Here is a 14,250-nt window from a genome sequence, read left to right on the forward strand (position 1 = left end):
CCTGGCCTCCACTGGGCTCCAGAGGGTCCCCAGAGAAGGCCAGCCTCTGCAGATCTATCTGCTGTGGACTTAATCCAAGAGGGCTGATGGCCGTTCAAATATTCTCTTCCCCTCTTAGGACACACTCGGCCCTCAACCCAAGCAGAGACCAAGGTTCCTCTGCTCAGGCTGACCAGGGACAGCAGGTGGCAGGCAGATGGGATAGGAATATAGATGAGATGTGATGGGCTCAGAAGACAAGCCAGTCTTCCCGCCTTTATGAGGTAGAAATGCCCTCATCAGCATTCCCAGGGCCCTAGGCATGCCTTCTACCCAAGAGTCCAGATGTACACTCCAAAGTCAAAGAGAATTATGTGTGGATTCCTTCCTGTTTGGAGGGAATTATTTGTGACTTGGCCTAGTGGTTTGTGACACGGGTTAGAGGTGTAGGGAAGGAAGTACCTACTGGCCACCTTCAAATCTGAACGAGCTGGAGCTGGGCCAATGCAACTGATCCCAAGGTCACAGCCCTGCTAAAGGCAAAGAAAATGAGAACTTGGCCGGAGTTAATGGGGGGAGGGGGTTACCTGGCATTTCATCGCTGGAGAGGGGGGCCGGGCACCCTCAATCCCTGCCCCTCGCCTACCCCCTCACACAAGGGTCTTTGAAAACCCTCCAGGGCAGCCAACCCCCCTCCTCCTTCCTACAGCCACCATTCCCTCAGTCCGGGACAGGCTCCGAAGGGCTGACTCAGGGGCCTGCAGAGTTAGTCACATTCACTTATAGCTGCAGAGTCAGAGGCCAGGGATGGGGATCGGGTCTCCAGGGCCCACCCCCTGCCTGGCAGGACACTGAGTCACCTGATAGAGGACACAGGTACCCAGGCAGGGCTGGACCCTGAGGCTCTCCAGACCCTCCGCTGCCACTCCCCAAAGAAGACAGCCAGCCGTGAAAGGCGGCCCCACTCCTGTGTGGCCAACCCCAGCTAGGGGGAGAGCATGCATATGGCTGAGGGCCCTAAATAAATGACACGTGTATTTATTTTTAAATTACAGGATATATCGTACATGCTAAAGAGTGCATAAGGGGTGCCTGGGTGGCTCAGTCAGTTAAGCGTCTGACTTCGGCTCAGGTCATGATCTCACAGTCTCTGAGTTCAAGCCCCGCATCGGGCTCTGTGCTGGCAGCTCAGAGCCTGGAGCCTGCTTCGGATTCTGTGCCTCCCTCTCTCTCTGCCCCTCGCCTGCTCACATTCTGCCTCTCTCTCTCTCTCAAAAATAAATAAACATTAAACAAAATATTTTTAAAGGGTGCATAAAATGTATTTGTTTAATGTAAAGAATTAGTAACTAGTGAAAACCTGCGTACCCACCACCCAGGACAGGAAGTGAGACCTCAGTAGTGCTCCTGAAACTCCACCATCACATACCTCCCCGGCCCTCTGCCTCGAGGCACCTGTCCTGACTGCTCCTGTTTTCCTCTGTGGCCTCACCACCTATGGAAGCCCCTCGAGAAAAGAGAGCCTGGGGTTTCCTGCCTTTGAACTGAACGCGGACGGGATCTCCCCGTTCCGCGAGCTTTCCTCCTTTCGTTCGCCATTATGTCTGTGAGATCGTCCACGCAGCTGAAGTTTGTTCATTTCCTTCCGTATTTTGGATTGATTACAGGCGCACCCCTGTGCCCCGTGATGCTGTGTGATGATGTAATAGTGATGCGTTCCGCTATTGAGGGACAGCCGTTTTCACCAGGCGCGGGCTATTACAAATAAGATTGCTGTGAATGTTTTCGTGCGTGTCTCTGGGGGTACGTGCGTGAAGGTGTCACTACAGGGGTGTCACTACAGGTCACAGATAAGCCCATTGTCTACTTTTACTAGATACTGTCTCGCTTTTTCCGAAGGGATTTCTTCGATCTCCGCTCCCACGAGCCATGATGGTTCCTGTTGCTTCCCCTTCTCCCAGGCATGTGGTATTTTCAGGCTTATTAAATGATTACCAATCTTAATGTTTTATTGGATGGATGAATCAATGACTAGACGTTTGGTTGCAGCTGCCTCATCGCCCCCACTGCAAATGCCCGTGCCCATGCCCTGCTGCCAAGAGTCTAGAAGTTTCAGAGGGCTGTCCTCCTCCAGGGTCTCTTCCAGCTCTGCCTCGTGACTTTATCTCGTTCCCAAGGGCTAGGGGACTGTCACAGGGCTCTCTGTACTACATGGGGAAACTGAGGCCCTGAGCAGAGATCGCGGAGACGGTGTCCTCTCCAGCCTCTCCAGCAGAAGCAGTGGCCAGAAGCCTTCGACCCCCTTCCCAGGGTCCCATTTCTGGAAGACTTTCCTCCAACTAGCCCCACCTTGGGCATCTCAGTTCCTTCCCTCTCTAGAACCCTCAGCCTCACACAGCACAAGTGAGAATGCCCAGGGAATGTGAGGCCAAGGGGAGTGTGGAATACCAGCGCAAAGCTGGCAGGGCTCCCCAGGGAGGGCTGTTTCAGGCTGTCTGGGTCCCAGCACCCAGGTTGAGAAGCCCTGGGTACAAGTGGCTCCACAGAGGCCAAACACAACACCCGATCTGGGTTCCTTCTCCAGATGGGAGCTCTTGTTCCCACTGCCCTGACCCCTGGCACAACCTCCAGAGGCAACGTCCCATCTCACCCATCTGCGCCCTCCTGCCATCCGGGCACCAGCACCCTGGCCGCCGAGGTCCGATCAGAGCGATGGACGAGGTAGTGCGCGCCTCAAGGGACCCTGCAGTTCCTCCCCCAGAGCTATTCCTGGCCTAGGCGTCTCCCCACTCCACCAGTCCTCCCACCTGACCTGACCCCACAGCTGGGAATCATCATTGGCTGGGGGTGGGGCAACCCCTGACTATATAAGCCTGGGCCTAGGTGTCCCAGGCATCCTGAAGGTCCAGACCTACCCCTGCTGACCCCTGCACACTCCAGCCTGACCCCTCAGCCGGCGCAGCAATGACAGAAAAAGCCACCTCGGAGGCCCTCGCCTGTGGTCCGGAGGAAACCGCCTCGGAGTCTGCCAAGGCACCCAGCGCAGAGCCTTCTGGAGAAATGGCAGCATCGGAGTCTGCTGGGGAAGAGTAGGCTCCCGCACCATAGGAGCCCACCCCTCAGGCACCGGCCCCCACACCCCCGCAGCCACTAAACCTGCACCTCCAAATGAAGGTGACAAGAGATGGGGCAGGTGGAGGAGGGAAGCGGGGAGGGAATGGCAGGGAATGGAGGGGAGCGGGGAGAGCTCTCCACCACAGGCCTCTTCATCTCTCCCTACTTCTCTCCCAGACATCCCCAGTGCCCCGCTGCTGCTGGCCGTGGAGGATGTGAGCGACAGCTCAGTGACCGTGAGCTGGGAGCCCCCAGAGAGGCTAGGGCGGCTGGGGCTCCAGGGCTATGTGCTAGAGCTCTGGCGAGAGGGAGGTGAGCTCTGGGCTAAGCCCTGCGTACACCCAGGGGTGGTGGGCTGGGGAGTAGGAGGGACAAGCCCCCAGACCCTGCAGCTGGGCCAGTCTGGGGTGGGGGGGCGGCTAGATACAGAAGGATGAAGTGCAAGTGGTCCCCTCAACCCACTCACCTACCCACTTCATGCTCACTCCATGTACCTCTGAGGCAGGGGGCTGTCCAAATGACCTCGGGAGACCCCCTGTCCTCCAGTTCCAGGGAGCCTCTGAGCAAGTATCAGATAGAAGGGTAGGGGTCCCTCGGGTGCTGCTCTGCTGAGAAGGGAAGGAGATGCTGAGTCGCAGAGGGCCCTGCTGGGGGAGGGCGAGCCGGAGGTGGGGACCAGAAAAGCAGGGAGTAGGGGACAGTTGAGAGCAGGAGACCGTGAGGAGAAACGGGGGACCAGGGCAATGGCCCAATTCCTGCTGTCTCTGTGCCGTTCACCTCCACGGTGGCCAAGTTCAGCCTGGCTTCTGCCTTTGCCCCTACATTGCTGCATGACGTGGCAAGTGTGTCCAACCCTCTCTGGGCTTTTCTGGCCACCATTCCAGGGCTCGAACACCAGGGGTGTTTGATGCCATTTGACAAGTCAGGGAAGGGGAGCAAGGAAGAAATGAGGCTCAGAGAGGGAGGTCAACTTCCCCAGATCACCAGGGAAAAGGAAAGCCCCTCTGAGAAGGATGACCATGGCCATGAAGCGGGGGCCTTGCCTGCTCCCCATTTGCCACAGCCTCTGAGGGGGTGCCCATGAATGCCCGGCCCATGATGGTGACCCAGCCGACCGACCATGCGGAACCTGGCTCCAGGAGACCAATTCTTCCCGCGTGTGGCTGCAGTGAGCTCTGCGGGGGCCGGCCCACCAGCTGTGCTAGAGCAGCCTGTCCACATCCAGAAGATGATCGGTAAGGCCCACCCTTTCGTCTCCTGCTCCCCGAGCCCTTCCCAGGCACCTCATCCAATGGGTAGGAAAACTGAGGCCATCAGGCCAAGGAAACAGGACCGTCTTCTCCCCCCCCATCCCACCCTCACGAGCACAAGCCACGTGCTATCACCAGCTTGCCTTAAGAAAGTTCCAGGTTCCTCAGCAGCAAGCCTCTGGAGGTCAAAGACGCTATTTCCCCGAGTGGCCCAGCCCCCAAGCGTTGGGGGGGAAGGGCTCCCTGACCCCCCCCCCCCGAACTGAAAGCTCAAGTTCCCCAAGTCACCTGCCTCAGGGTCCCAATGCTAGGAGCCATCCTGTTCTTCCTCCTATCTAATCTGAGCCCCTCCAGCGGTCACGCAAGCTCATTTTCTGCCCATTTTCTGTTCTTGTCCTATGGCCTGGGTTCCAGATCTTCCCAAAGGTTTTGTAACCGAGAGAAGTCTTCGCTTGCCTCTTATCCCACCATGTCCCCGGTGGGAGGAAGAGAGCCTGCAGAAGGCCGGGGAAGTTTTCTCCATCCCCAGAGGGCAGCGGTGTACTGGGGACCTAGGAGGCCAGCTGCTGTCCCCTTGCTAAGATTTCTATTTGCAGGGTGCATTAGCCTCAAGCCTACCCTTGCTCCCCTCCCAGAGCTGCTCAGGTTTCAGTCTGTTAATGGCAGTGAGTCATTTGGTCTGATCCGAGGTCTCTGGGGACAGCCCAGGGCCCAGGGTGAAGAGAGACACAGGCCAGCAGGTGGCCTTCCTTCTTGTTCCCCCGCACCCACAGGGGGACAGTGTTCCCCCACAGTTCTGGACAAGCCCTCCAAAAAGGAGTGAGCTTCATAGCCACAGGAGGGGTCAAGTTTGGATTCAAGGAAATACTTCTCGACTTCAAGGCCCAAGAGATGTGGGGCCACGGGGCTAGTGAGATCAGAATCCTAGACTGTCACGGCTGGTCCATCTAAGCCAAGCAGGTCCCAAGGAGCCCAGGGACTCCCTCGAGGTCACCCAGCCCAATAGCGGCAATCCCAGAGCCTGACTCCCACACAAGACCGTTCACGTGCCACCAAGCATCAGGGAGTCTTCTCTGGGACCTTCCCATCCTCTGAGTGTGAGACATGGCCCTCCCCTAGCAGCCACAGTATGGACACGTTGACTCTAGCCTGGAGGTGCCAGGAAGCCCTCCTGGCTGGGAGGCTCCTGGACCTGCCCCATGGAGCTCAGACTCGGAGAGGGTGCAGGTCCTGGGCCCTCTGCTCCAAGGCACGACACTGAAGGAGCCAGCCACACTCAGCACCCACGACTCCATTAACATTCCTCTGGCAGGCGAGGAGGGGATTTCCTGGAGAGAAGAGGGAGGGGAGGCCGTGAACAAAGAGGGACCAGCCAGGCCCTCCTCCTGGGCAGGGCAGGGTGGGGACCTTGTCCAGAATCCTCAGCTGCTCAGCTGTCCCTTCTTAGCCACCTGGAGCTGCCAAGCATTCCTGGCCCCCTGCAGCTGCCCCTGGAGCATTCTGCTCCTTAGGCTCCCAGAGCCAAGTGCCTGCACAGCTAATCCGCGGAGACACAGTGTTCCTTCCCACCGTCTCCTCCCCCTCCAGCCTGTGTGCCACCCACCAACTGCTGCCACCTGTTTCCTGCTGAGGGGCCCCGGCCACCACCACTGCTGCCCCGCCCAGGGGGTACAACGGCAGGGGCCACTGCAGGCTCCCTTGGAATGCCCAGTGGCTTTAACGGTTGCACCTGATTAGGTGACGGTCAGGAAGGTGGCTCCCTGCCCTGGCATGGGACTGAAGTAAGATTTCAGGAAGGATTTCCCAATTGTAAGACTGAAAGGCAGTGAGAGGGGTGAGGGAGAAAGAAGGGGGTATGTCTGCTCCGGCCTCATTTAAGAAGGGAAAGCTCCTAATCCTCCCATGTGGCCTCGAGACAGAGAAGTGAGCAAATCAATTTCAGAGGGGCTTCTCTGGAGGCCCATGGCTGGTGTGGAATGGAAGGAAGTTGCTGGATTCGGAGGAAGATGGCATTGACGCCTTTCCTGGGAATGAAGGCCAACAGGTGCCACACCTGATTCCCCACTAGGGGGAGCTAAGGAGCCCGCCAGGACCCATCTGGAGCCCAGGAATGCCTGGGCTGCAGGGCAAATCCCAGCCTGACAAGGTCAGGGCACCAAGGGAGTGCCCGGGATGCCTACTGTTTCACACCATGGAGGCCCTGCCCTCCTGGAACCTCCTGGTTCTCAATTCCCCAGGCACCTTAGGGAATATGGGCCCATGGATCTCCAGCAGTGAGCTTTGCCTTGCCCACCAAGGAGGCAGCCCCAGAACACCCCTCGGAGCCCTCCTGCCCAGCCAGTGACCCTCACCAGTTGTCTCCTACCCCCGCCACAGTAGCCTCCAACCAGCAACCCTATTGCTGGGCTAAGCCTAAACTCTCGCTTTGACGCAGAGGCCCCAAGATCCGCGTCCCCTGCCATCTTCGTCAGACCTACATCCGCCAGGTGGGAGAGAGTCTGCAAATCCCTTTCCAGTAGGTGTGGCTCCTGCCCAGGATAACGACCTGGACGGAAATCAGGGCCCCCATCTGAGATGTGTCAGAGAAGCCCAGGGGATGTCAGGATCCCCATGAAGGTTGGCCTAAGACCCACCACGATAGCTTCACCCTCCCTCTGTCGTACACGGGACTCTTGCGACTCTCCAGCCTGTGGACAGGGCGGGTGGTCCCAGGGCTGGCTGGACACCTGGAGAACGAGGCTGTGAGCAGCACGTGTGTCTCCAACTTCTGGTGCCGTTCCTGGGAAGGGCTGATGAAGCCGGTTCCCCTGGGCACGGCTCCAGGGATCCCTGGACTTGAGTGGGTATGGGGGTGCTGGAGCCTCCTGCACCTGCCCCGAAAGCTCCTCCCTTCCGGGGGAGTCCCAAGGCTCAGGCCTCTTGGACCCACAGTGGCCACGCCCTGGACAGCCAGCGAGTGCACGTGTGCACTGGGGACCAGGACTCCGTCCTCGGCCCAGAGCTCCGACTCAGGCCGCTACGAGCTCACTGTGCATCTCAAAGATTCGGAGGCCAGGGCAGCCACTGACATCCTGGTGGTTGGTACGGGTCAGGGGAGGCAGAGTTGACTTGCTGGGGGTCCAGATATCCCACCTCCTACCCCAGAGCTGACAGCTGAAGGGATCAGACCAGAGACTGTGACAGGAGCCAGATCCTGGCTGGGGGGGGGGGGGGGGGTTGTGGCAAGCCCAGCCTTCCCCCCTCACTCCCTCTTCACACTCTGGTCCCACAGAGAAACCTGGGCCCCCCAGCAGCATCTGGCTCCTGGACGTCTGGGGCTACGACGTTGCCCTTGAGTGGACACCGCCCCAGGACCCAGGCAACACAGAGCTCCTGGGCTACGTGGTGCAGAAGGCAGACAAAAAGACAGGGGTGAGGCCTGTTGGAGCCGAGTGGGGTGGGGGAAGTGGCCAAGGTGGCCAGGAAGGCCCAGCCCTCCAAGAGTCCAGGGACCAAGTCCTAGTCTAACTGCCACTAACCTGACTCCTCGTGTGGCTTTTAGCAAGATCCCTGTCCTCCTTGGGCCTCAGTTTCCTCCTGAAGACTGCAAGGAGTGTGTGTGCGTGTGTGTGTGTGTGTGTGTGTGTGTGTGACTCTCTGAGGCCCTGCAAGGTCTAGAGCAGTGCTTCTGGAAATGTAATTATGCCTATGAATCACCTGGGAATCTCACTAAAATGCAGATTTTAACTCAGTGGCTCTGGGGTGGGGACTGAGATCCTGCACTTCCAAGGAGTTCCCAGGTGACTGAGTTTGCAGGTCCTCAGGCCACCCCTGGAGTGGTAAAAATCCAGAATTCTCTGAGGACCCCAGAGAGATCATCTGAGTGCCCCAGGGACCCCTTCTCCCAAAGCTGGATGGTTCAGCCCCCAGGGAAAGGGCATGGAATGAGCCCCTCGGAGGAAGGGACCGCAGGGTGAGCCAGGTGGGCAAGGGCAGGGGTCAGAGGGGAGGACGACAGGGCTGGGGTTCCCACAGCAATGGTTCACGGTGCTGGAGCGCTACCACCGGACCACCTGCACTGTCTCTGACCTCATCGTGGGAAACGCCTACTCCTTTCGGGTCTTCTCGGAGAACCTGTGTGGACTCAGCACCTTGGCCGCCGTCACCAAGGAGCCAGCCCGGATCCGGAAGGCAGGTGGGTCTGGGCCTGGGAGCAGACACCAAGCCAGGCCTGACTGCCGGGCTCAGCCTTTCCTGGCGTGTCAGCGTCCCTCCCTGCGGGCTTCTGGTGGGGGCTGCGAGCTGGGACGTTGGCTTCCCTCTCCTCACCCCTGACACAGCTCCGCACGCACTCACGCATTCCCATGAGCGGCTGTAAAGAAATGCATGCAGTTGATTGATTTTAACAAACACATCGGAACAGACGAGATGCGCCCCTGGGGAGGCTGTGCACTTATTCTGCCGTTGCTGGTGGCTGCCGGCATCGTAGCAGTCACTGGGGCTAATGTGCAGTGTCCCAAGACAACTGCTCTGAAGGGCAGAGCGCGTGGACGGGTATTGTCCAGTGAGTTTGCTAAAACACGAGCCTCGCAACCCTAATACAACACCACAGAGACGGATAAGAAAGAGAGGGGTATTTACTGTCTCCACACAGGCACCCGGCCTGCTTGAGTCAAATGTGAGATGCCAAGCCCTTTCTCCCTGTTGCCCTGTGACCTCCAGCTCCCCCCACCCCCATGCAGAGTCTGTGTGGGCTTGGGAAGGCACGCTCTTTTCAACTCCGGCCCGAGCTACACAGAATTAGGAAGAAATGTTTGTTTAAAAAAGGAAAGCCAGTCAGGTCTCCCAAGACCAACAGAAATGAAATATGGTATCTCTGGGTTGTAGGTCCCCAGCCTCAGCCAAGAGCTTCTCCTCTATCCAGTCTTCTTGCCCATTCCCCTCTCGGTCCCCTCGCTGACCCGCCCAGCCGTGGTCCCAGCTTTCCTCTGCCGCTTTGAGACATTCGGGCTCTACGTTCCCACACGTTGGCCACCCCTGGCTTCCAAGATCACAGGAGCGTGGGACCCTGCCACAGAGCTCCTTCGTTCCACGGCAGCCATGAAATGGCTTGTCGCCTGCCCTTGTGATGCTAAGATCCTTCTCCAGACCAGCAGCTCTCTGATCAGAGAGCCATGGTCCTCGTGTAATTTTCTACCCTTTAAACCCCACACTCGCCAAGTGATATCAGGCAAGACACGCATCCATGAAGGCCTCAGTTTCCCATCTGTCAAATGGGGATAACACACTCACGCTGGCAGAGGGACACGATGCAGATTAAATGAGCCGCCTAAGTGTAAGCTATCGTGATTACTTTAGGAAAATGGATGGGGTTAGTTCTAAGAGGTCTACTCCTATAACCTCGAATTTGCCCCCCTTTCCCTCCCGAACCCAGATATCGTTGCCAAGCCTAAAGGGTTTGTCGAGCAAGACTTCTCAGAAGCCCCTTCGTTTACCCCGCCCCTGGCTGACCACACCTCCACCCCGGGCTACAGCACTCAGCTCTTCTGCAGGGTCCAAGCACTGCCCAAGGTGAAGGGGTGAAGCCCTGCTATGTCCTGGTGGGGGTGGGGGCGGGCGGGGCAGTGGCTTGAATCTACGCAGGCAGCTCCTTCAAAGCCCATCCCAGCCCTCCTCTGCTCTCGATGCTCCTCTAGCCCAAGATAATCTGGATGAAAACCAAAATGGACATCCAGGGTGACCCCAAATACCACGCCCTCTCTGAGCAAGGTGTCTGCACCCTGGAGATCCGGAAGCCCGGCCCCTTTGATCTCCGGGCTCTACACCTGCAAGGCCATCAGTGTGCTAGGGGAGGCATCTGTGGCCTGCCAGCTGGAGGTCAAAGGTAAGGTTATGAGGAGGGTCCTCCCAAGGACTGGAGAAGAGGAGAAGCCACCGCCTCTCCTGCTGGGCCAGATGAGGCTGGGTGCTGGAAATCAAGACAAGACAGAGGGGTGGTAAAGATGGAGAGGTCTGGCTGTCAGAAGGATTTTCCAAGTGGGAGGTTGGCCCGGTGTAGGAAAAGGAGGTAATAGAGTCTGCCACTCAGACTGATCCATTGACTGGGGTGAAGGGGTGTAGCCCTGAGCCCCTCTTGTCCCGCTGCCCCCAACTCGGGGCCCCTGCAGGTGTCCCCCTCCCCCACTCTAACTGCGGCATCTCTTCCGGCCTCAGCCACACACTGAAGAGCGACAGGAGGCTGTGATGAGAATGGTAAATGTCTGGACCCGCTGTCTCTGGGGTCAGGCAGGGGGTGGGGGTGAGAGGGGAAGGTGGTGGTCAGCTCTGGGTACAAACCTGCAGCGTCAGGCAATGTGCACCCGAGACAGGGGTCTAGCCTTGGCTCTGCATGCCCTTAGACCAGGGCACTTCCTTGGCAGCAATGTGGGGGCAATGACCTATGCCCCACCTTCTCTCCCCAGGGGGTTCTGAGGCTCTGGACAGGCAGGGAAGTTTCCCGGAGCCTCAGAGGCAGAGGTCAGAGCTGGACATGGGCCCCTGGGGCAGGAGGCCTGGGAAGGAAAGAGAGGGGCTATGTCCCTGTGCCCTGTCTCTCCTCTTCAGAGGGCAGGTGGAGCCCAGCCCTGCCTAACAGCAGGGCTCATGAAACGTGTCCTCCGCCAGGTGCTGCAGACCTGGGGGCGTTGGGGCCACCAGGCTCAGCATCAAGCTCCACGGATGCCCCAGACCCCCATTTCTGTGACAGCGGATGGCTTTGCTCCCTGGTACCTGCCTAGCCTCCTCCCCGAGCGGCTGGTGCCCAGGAGCCAGAAGTAGGCCTGGCGGGCCCCAGGCCAGTCTCCCCGGGCATGCGAGGGGGCCTGGAAAGTGCAGAGATTGGAGTGCCCCTGCAGAGAGCTGCAGTCTGGGCGAAAAGCGCTCAAATAAAGGTGTGTGTGCGGGGGCCTCTGTGACCACGAGCATCGTTGTGATGGGGGAGGCGCTGTGTCCCAGTGAGGGGGGGGTTGATGTGTCACCGTGAGGGGGTCTCCACGTAGGACATCCTGAGGAAGGTTCCAGTGGGAGGGGACTCAGGATGTCATGGGAGGGTGGGGAGTTCCAGACATGAGCTTTTTTTAGGATCTCGCTTTCACAGTCAGGGTTTGCTATGCCTACAGCCTAACTACGCGAACAGACACCCTCTTCTCTGGAACCCTCCTTGCTCTGAACGCCTCCGTATCTCCCCTCTCCCTGCTTCCTCCCCATCCCCACCCCCCCCCCCATTGCTCCTCTGTGCTGAGATTGTCTACTGCCTTCAGATGGTTGGGGGCTGTGGTGGGTAGCCAGGGGTGTGCTCTCCATCAAGGTTCACAGTCTTTTATTAGTCAGGTGGCCCTCCTTGGGAGCCAGGGAACATCCTACCTCTGAGAAAGGGAAGGGCCTGGACTCAAGGCCTGGAGTTGCTGTCCACGCTCAGAACCCTGCCCCCCTCCCTCCACACACGGGGTGCCCGAGTTTGGCAGAGGGTGGACCCTTCCCCAGATGCTCTAAAGCCTAGACTGTGCAACAGAGCCCCAAGCCCCTGAAAACTGTGCTAGATGCCAGGGATACTGAGGGTATCTAAGCGCCAGCAAGACCTCCCCTCCCTTACTCTCAGGACTGTGGTCTCCCCCGGCCTGTTCCAGCCTGGTCCATGGCATCCCAGGAGTGCCCAACCTCAGCACTTTCCCTTGGTCCCTTCCTCCCCAGGCAGGCAGAATGCGCCCTCATGTTGGCACGTCTGGGGCTCTCCTCTCCATCTGGCCCAGAAAGAGCAGAGATGGATGTCACTTAGGGGAGTCCAGGCCATCACCAGGGGCTAGTGGAGCTGGTTGGCCCGGATGACGGGTACCCTCGAGGCTCCACCTTGGGACACTCAGGGCAAGAACAATGGCTCAGTGCTGCCACCTGGTGGCTGCATGAGGCCTGCACATCAACTCTACACCAGCTCCAGGGGGCTTGGAGCCTCTACCCAGGGTCCGGGGGTTGGTGGACAATAAAACAAAGGTTGGGGATGATTTCTGGATCCGCCGTTTCTGCTTCTCCCAGATATAAACCTGGGCTCCCCAGGGCAAGGAGGGCAGGTACCCTGACGCCCAGCAAAGCTGGGAGCTCAGGGTCCCGGGAGGCTGGGACGGAGGCTCCTTGATTCCCGCCCCTCCATGGCTCTGCCACCTTCTCCTACAGAACAGGAGAGAAAGCAGGGCCATGAAGCCCAGTTTCTTTCTCTCCATGCACGTTGGAAGGGATCCTCTCCTTTCCTTAGGCTTGGTCCCAGGGTTGCATGACCACCACCAGAGATAAGCAGGCTCCCCTACCTGCCATGGGAGCCCAAGCTTGCCCTCCAGCCCACGTGGCCCCTTTGCAGCCTCAGTCTCCCCAGGTCAGTCCAGCCTGAAGCACCGGGCTGCCTGTGGGATGGTCACACAGGTGGGGAGTTTCAAGCCACTTTCCTCCTCCCCTCAGGTTACCTGGCTCCTTCCCCATCCATGGACGGCCCCCCCGCCAAACCTCCTCCAGAACCCAAGGTGCAGGGCACCCACACCCCACAGCCCCGCCAGAAAGGCTCAGGGAGTGGGACCGGTGGGGAGGTGGGACTGGGCTGAGATGCCCCTGATGGGGGCAGGCAGACGCAGTAGGTGGAGTCTAGTCATGGGGCCCCTCTTCCGGGGGGTCCTCATCAACAGGGGGTGCGGGCCGACAGCGGAAATGGTCATTCCAAATCTTAAGGAAGGTGACCCGGAACTTCTGGATGCGGAAGGCGTAGACGATGGGGTTCATGGCTGAGTTGCCATGCGTGAGGAAGATGGCGACGTAGATGAGGATGCTGGGCTTCCGGCAGGAAGGGCAGAAGAGGGTGATGCAGTTAAGGATGTGCAGGGGCAGCCAGCTGAGGGCGAAGAGGAAGAGGATGAGGGCCAGCGACTTGGCGATCTTCAGCTCCTTCCCATAGTACTTCTGTGGGTCGCCAGAGGAGGCCGACACCTTCTTGTTGAGCTGTTTGCGGATCAGGTAGAAGACCTCCAGGTAGATAAGGACCATGAGCAGCAGGGGGGGCAGCACCCAGACGAAGAAGTTGAAGTAGACCATGTACTCCATGCTGATGACCTTCTCAAACTCGCACTCAATCACGGGCTCACCCTCGCTGCCGTTGGCCGCCCAGGCCCGCTCCACCTCCCCCAGCTTGTTCCAGCCGAACAGGGGTGTCAGGCCCACCACGAAGGAGAGGATCCAGCAGCCGGCGATGGCCACCGCCGCCCTCCGGGGAGTCACCACCGTCTTGTACCTGGGGAAGGGGAGGGCAGAGTGTGAGTCCCCCCCACTCTCACCAGGCTCCATCAGCCCCTACGGGGCCCCAAAAGGAGGCTCCCGCCCCAGCCAGGACCCAGTGAGTGGGGAGGTGCCGGTCTTTGGCTAGAGTTCCGAGTCTCCAGGATCCAAGATTTGGGCCAGAGCTTACAATGCACTGGTGCATCTCACCTGCAGAGGGTGGGAAGCCTGGTTAGCAGAAAAATCGTAACAAACTAAAAAATCAAGATTAAAAATCAGCACAGAAAACAACAAAGGACCTCCCGGAAGAGTTTTAATAAAATCACCAAAGTAAAAATCAATCGCGTGTGCTCGGCACGTCCCCGTTGGTCACCTCTCGTCACTGTTTCACGACAGCCCTCGCGGGGTAGGAAAGCACCGGACGAATGAGTGCCCATCTGACAGATGAGGAAACTGAGGTTCCAAGCAATCACGTGATCCGCCCAAGTCCACATGGAAGGTGGTGGCACTTTCCTGTGCTTCCTCACACACGTCTACACTGACCAAAAACAGCCAGAGGGTTGAAGAACCACTCTTCCCCTTGGGCCAGCTGACTCAACTGTCGAAAAAAGCCTTCCACACCTCCCTCCTGTTGGCCCTG

General features: G+C 58.7%; 2 protein-coding genes across 3 annotated transcripts in view; one reads left to right on the top strand and one right to left on the bottom strand.

Annotated features, from left to right (window-relative positions):
- The first annotated feature begins 15 nt into the window (after window positions 1-15).
- Window positions 16-11,937, top strand: MYBPH (myosin binding protein H). Its single transcript, XM_053209493.1, is given in 14 exon segments — window positions 16-3,117; window positions 3,120-3,153; window positions 3,271-3,405; window positions 4,157-4,203; window positions 4,205-4,328; window positions 4,493-4,495; window positions 6,780-6,864; window positions 7,245-7,331; window positions 7,333-7,424; window positions 7,615-7,754; window positions 8,358-8,517; window positions 9,757-9,893; window positions 10,019-10,132; window positions 10,134-11,937. Coding segments are annotated over 14 exon segments (1,521 nt in total). The 5' UTR covers window positions 16-2,943; the 3' UTR covers window positions 10,323-11,937.
- ADORA1 (adenosine A1 receptor) overlaps window positions 11,663-14,250 on the bottom strand; it is a 34,263-nt gene continuing 31,675 nt past the window's right edge. For both annotated transcript variants that reach the window (XM_027074760.2, XM_053209492.1), the window contains exon 3: window positions 11,663-13,626. In XM_027074760.2, coding sequence (XP_026930561.1) covers window positions 12,987-13,626 — 640 coding nt within the window. In that variant the 3' untranslated portion in view covers window positions 11,663-12,986. The remainder of the gene's footprint in view (window positions 13,627-14,250) is intronic.

Source organism: Acinonyx jubatus, chromosome E4, assembly GCF_027475565.1.
Source record: "Acinonyx jubatus isolate Ajub_Pintada_27869175 chromosome E4, VMU_Ajub_asm_v1.0, whole genome shotgun sequence".
Taxonomy (NCBI): domain Eukaryota; kingdom Metazoa; phylum Chordata; class Mammalia; order Carnivora; family Felidae; genus Acinonyx; species Acinonyx jubatus.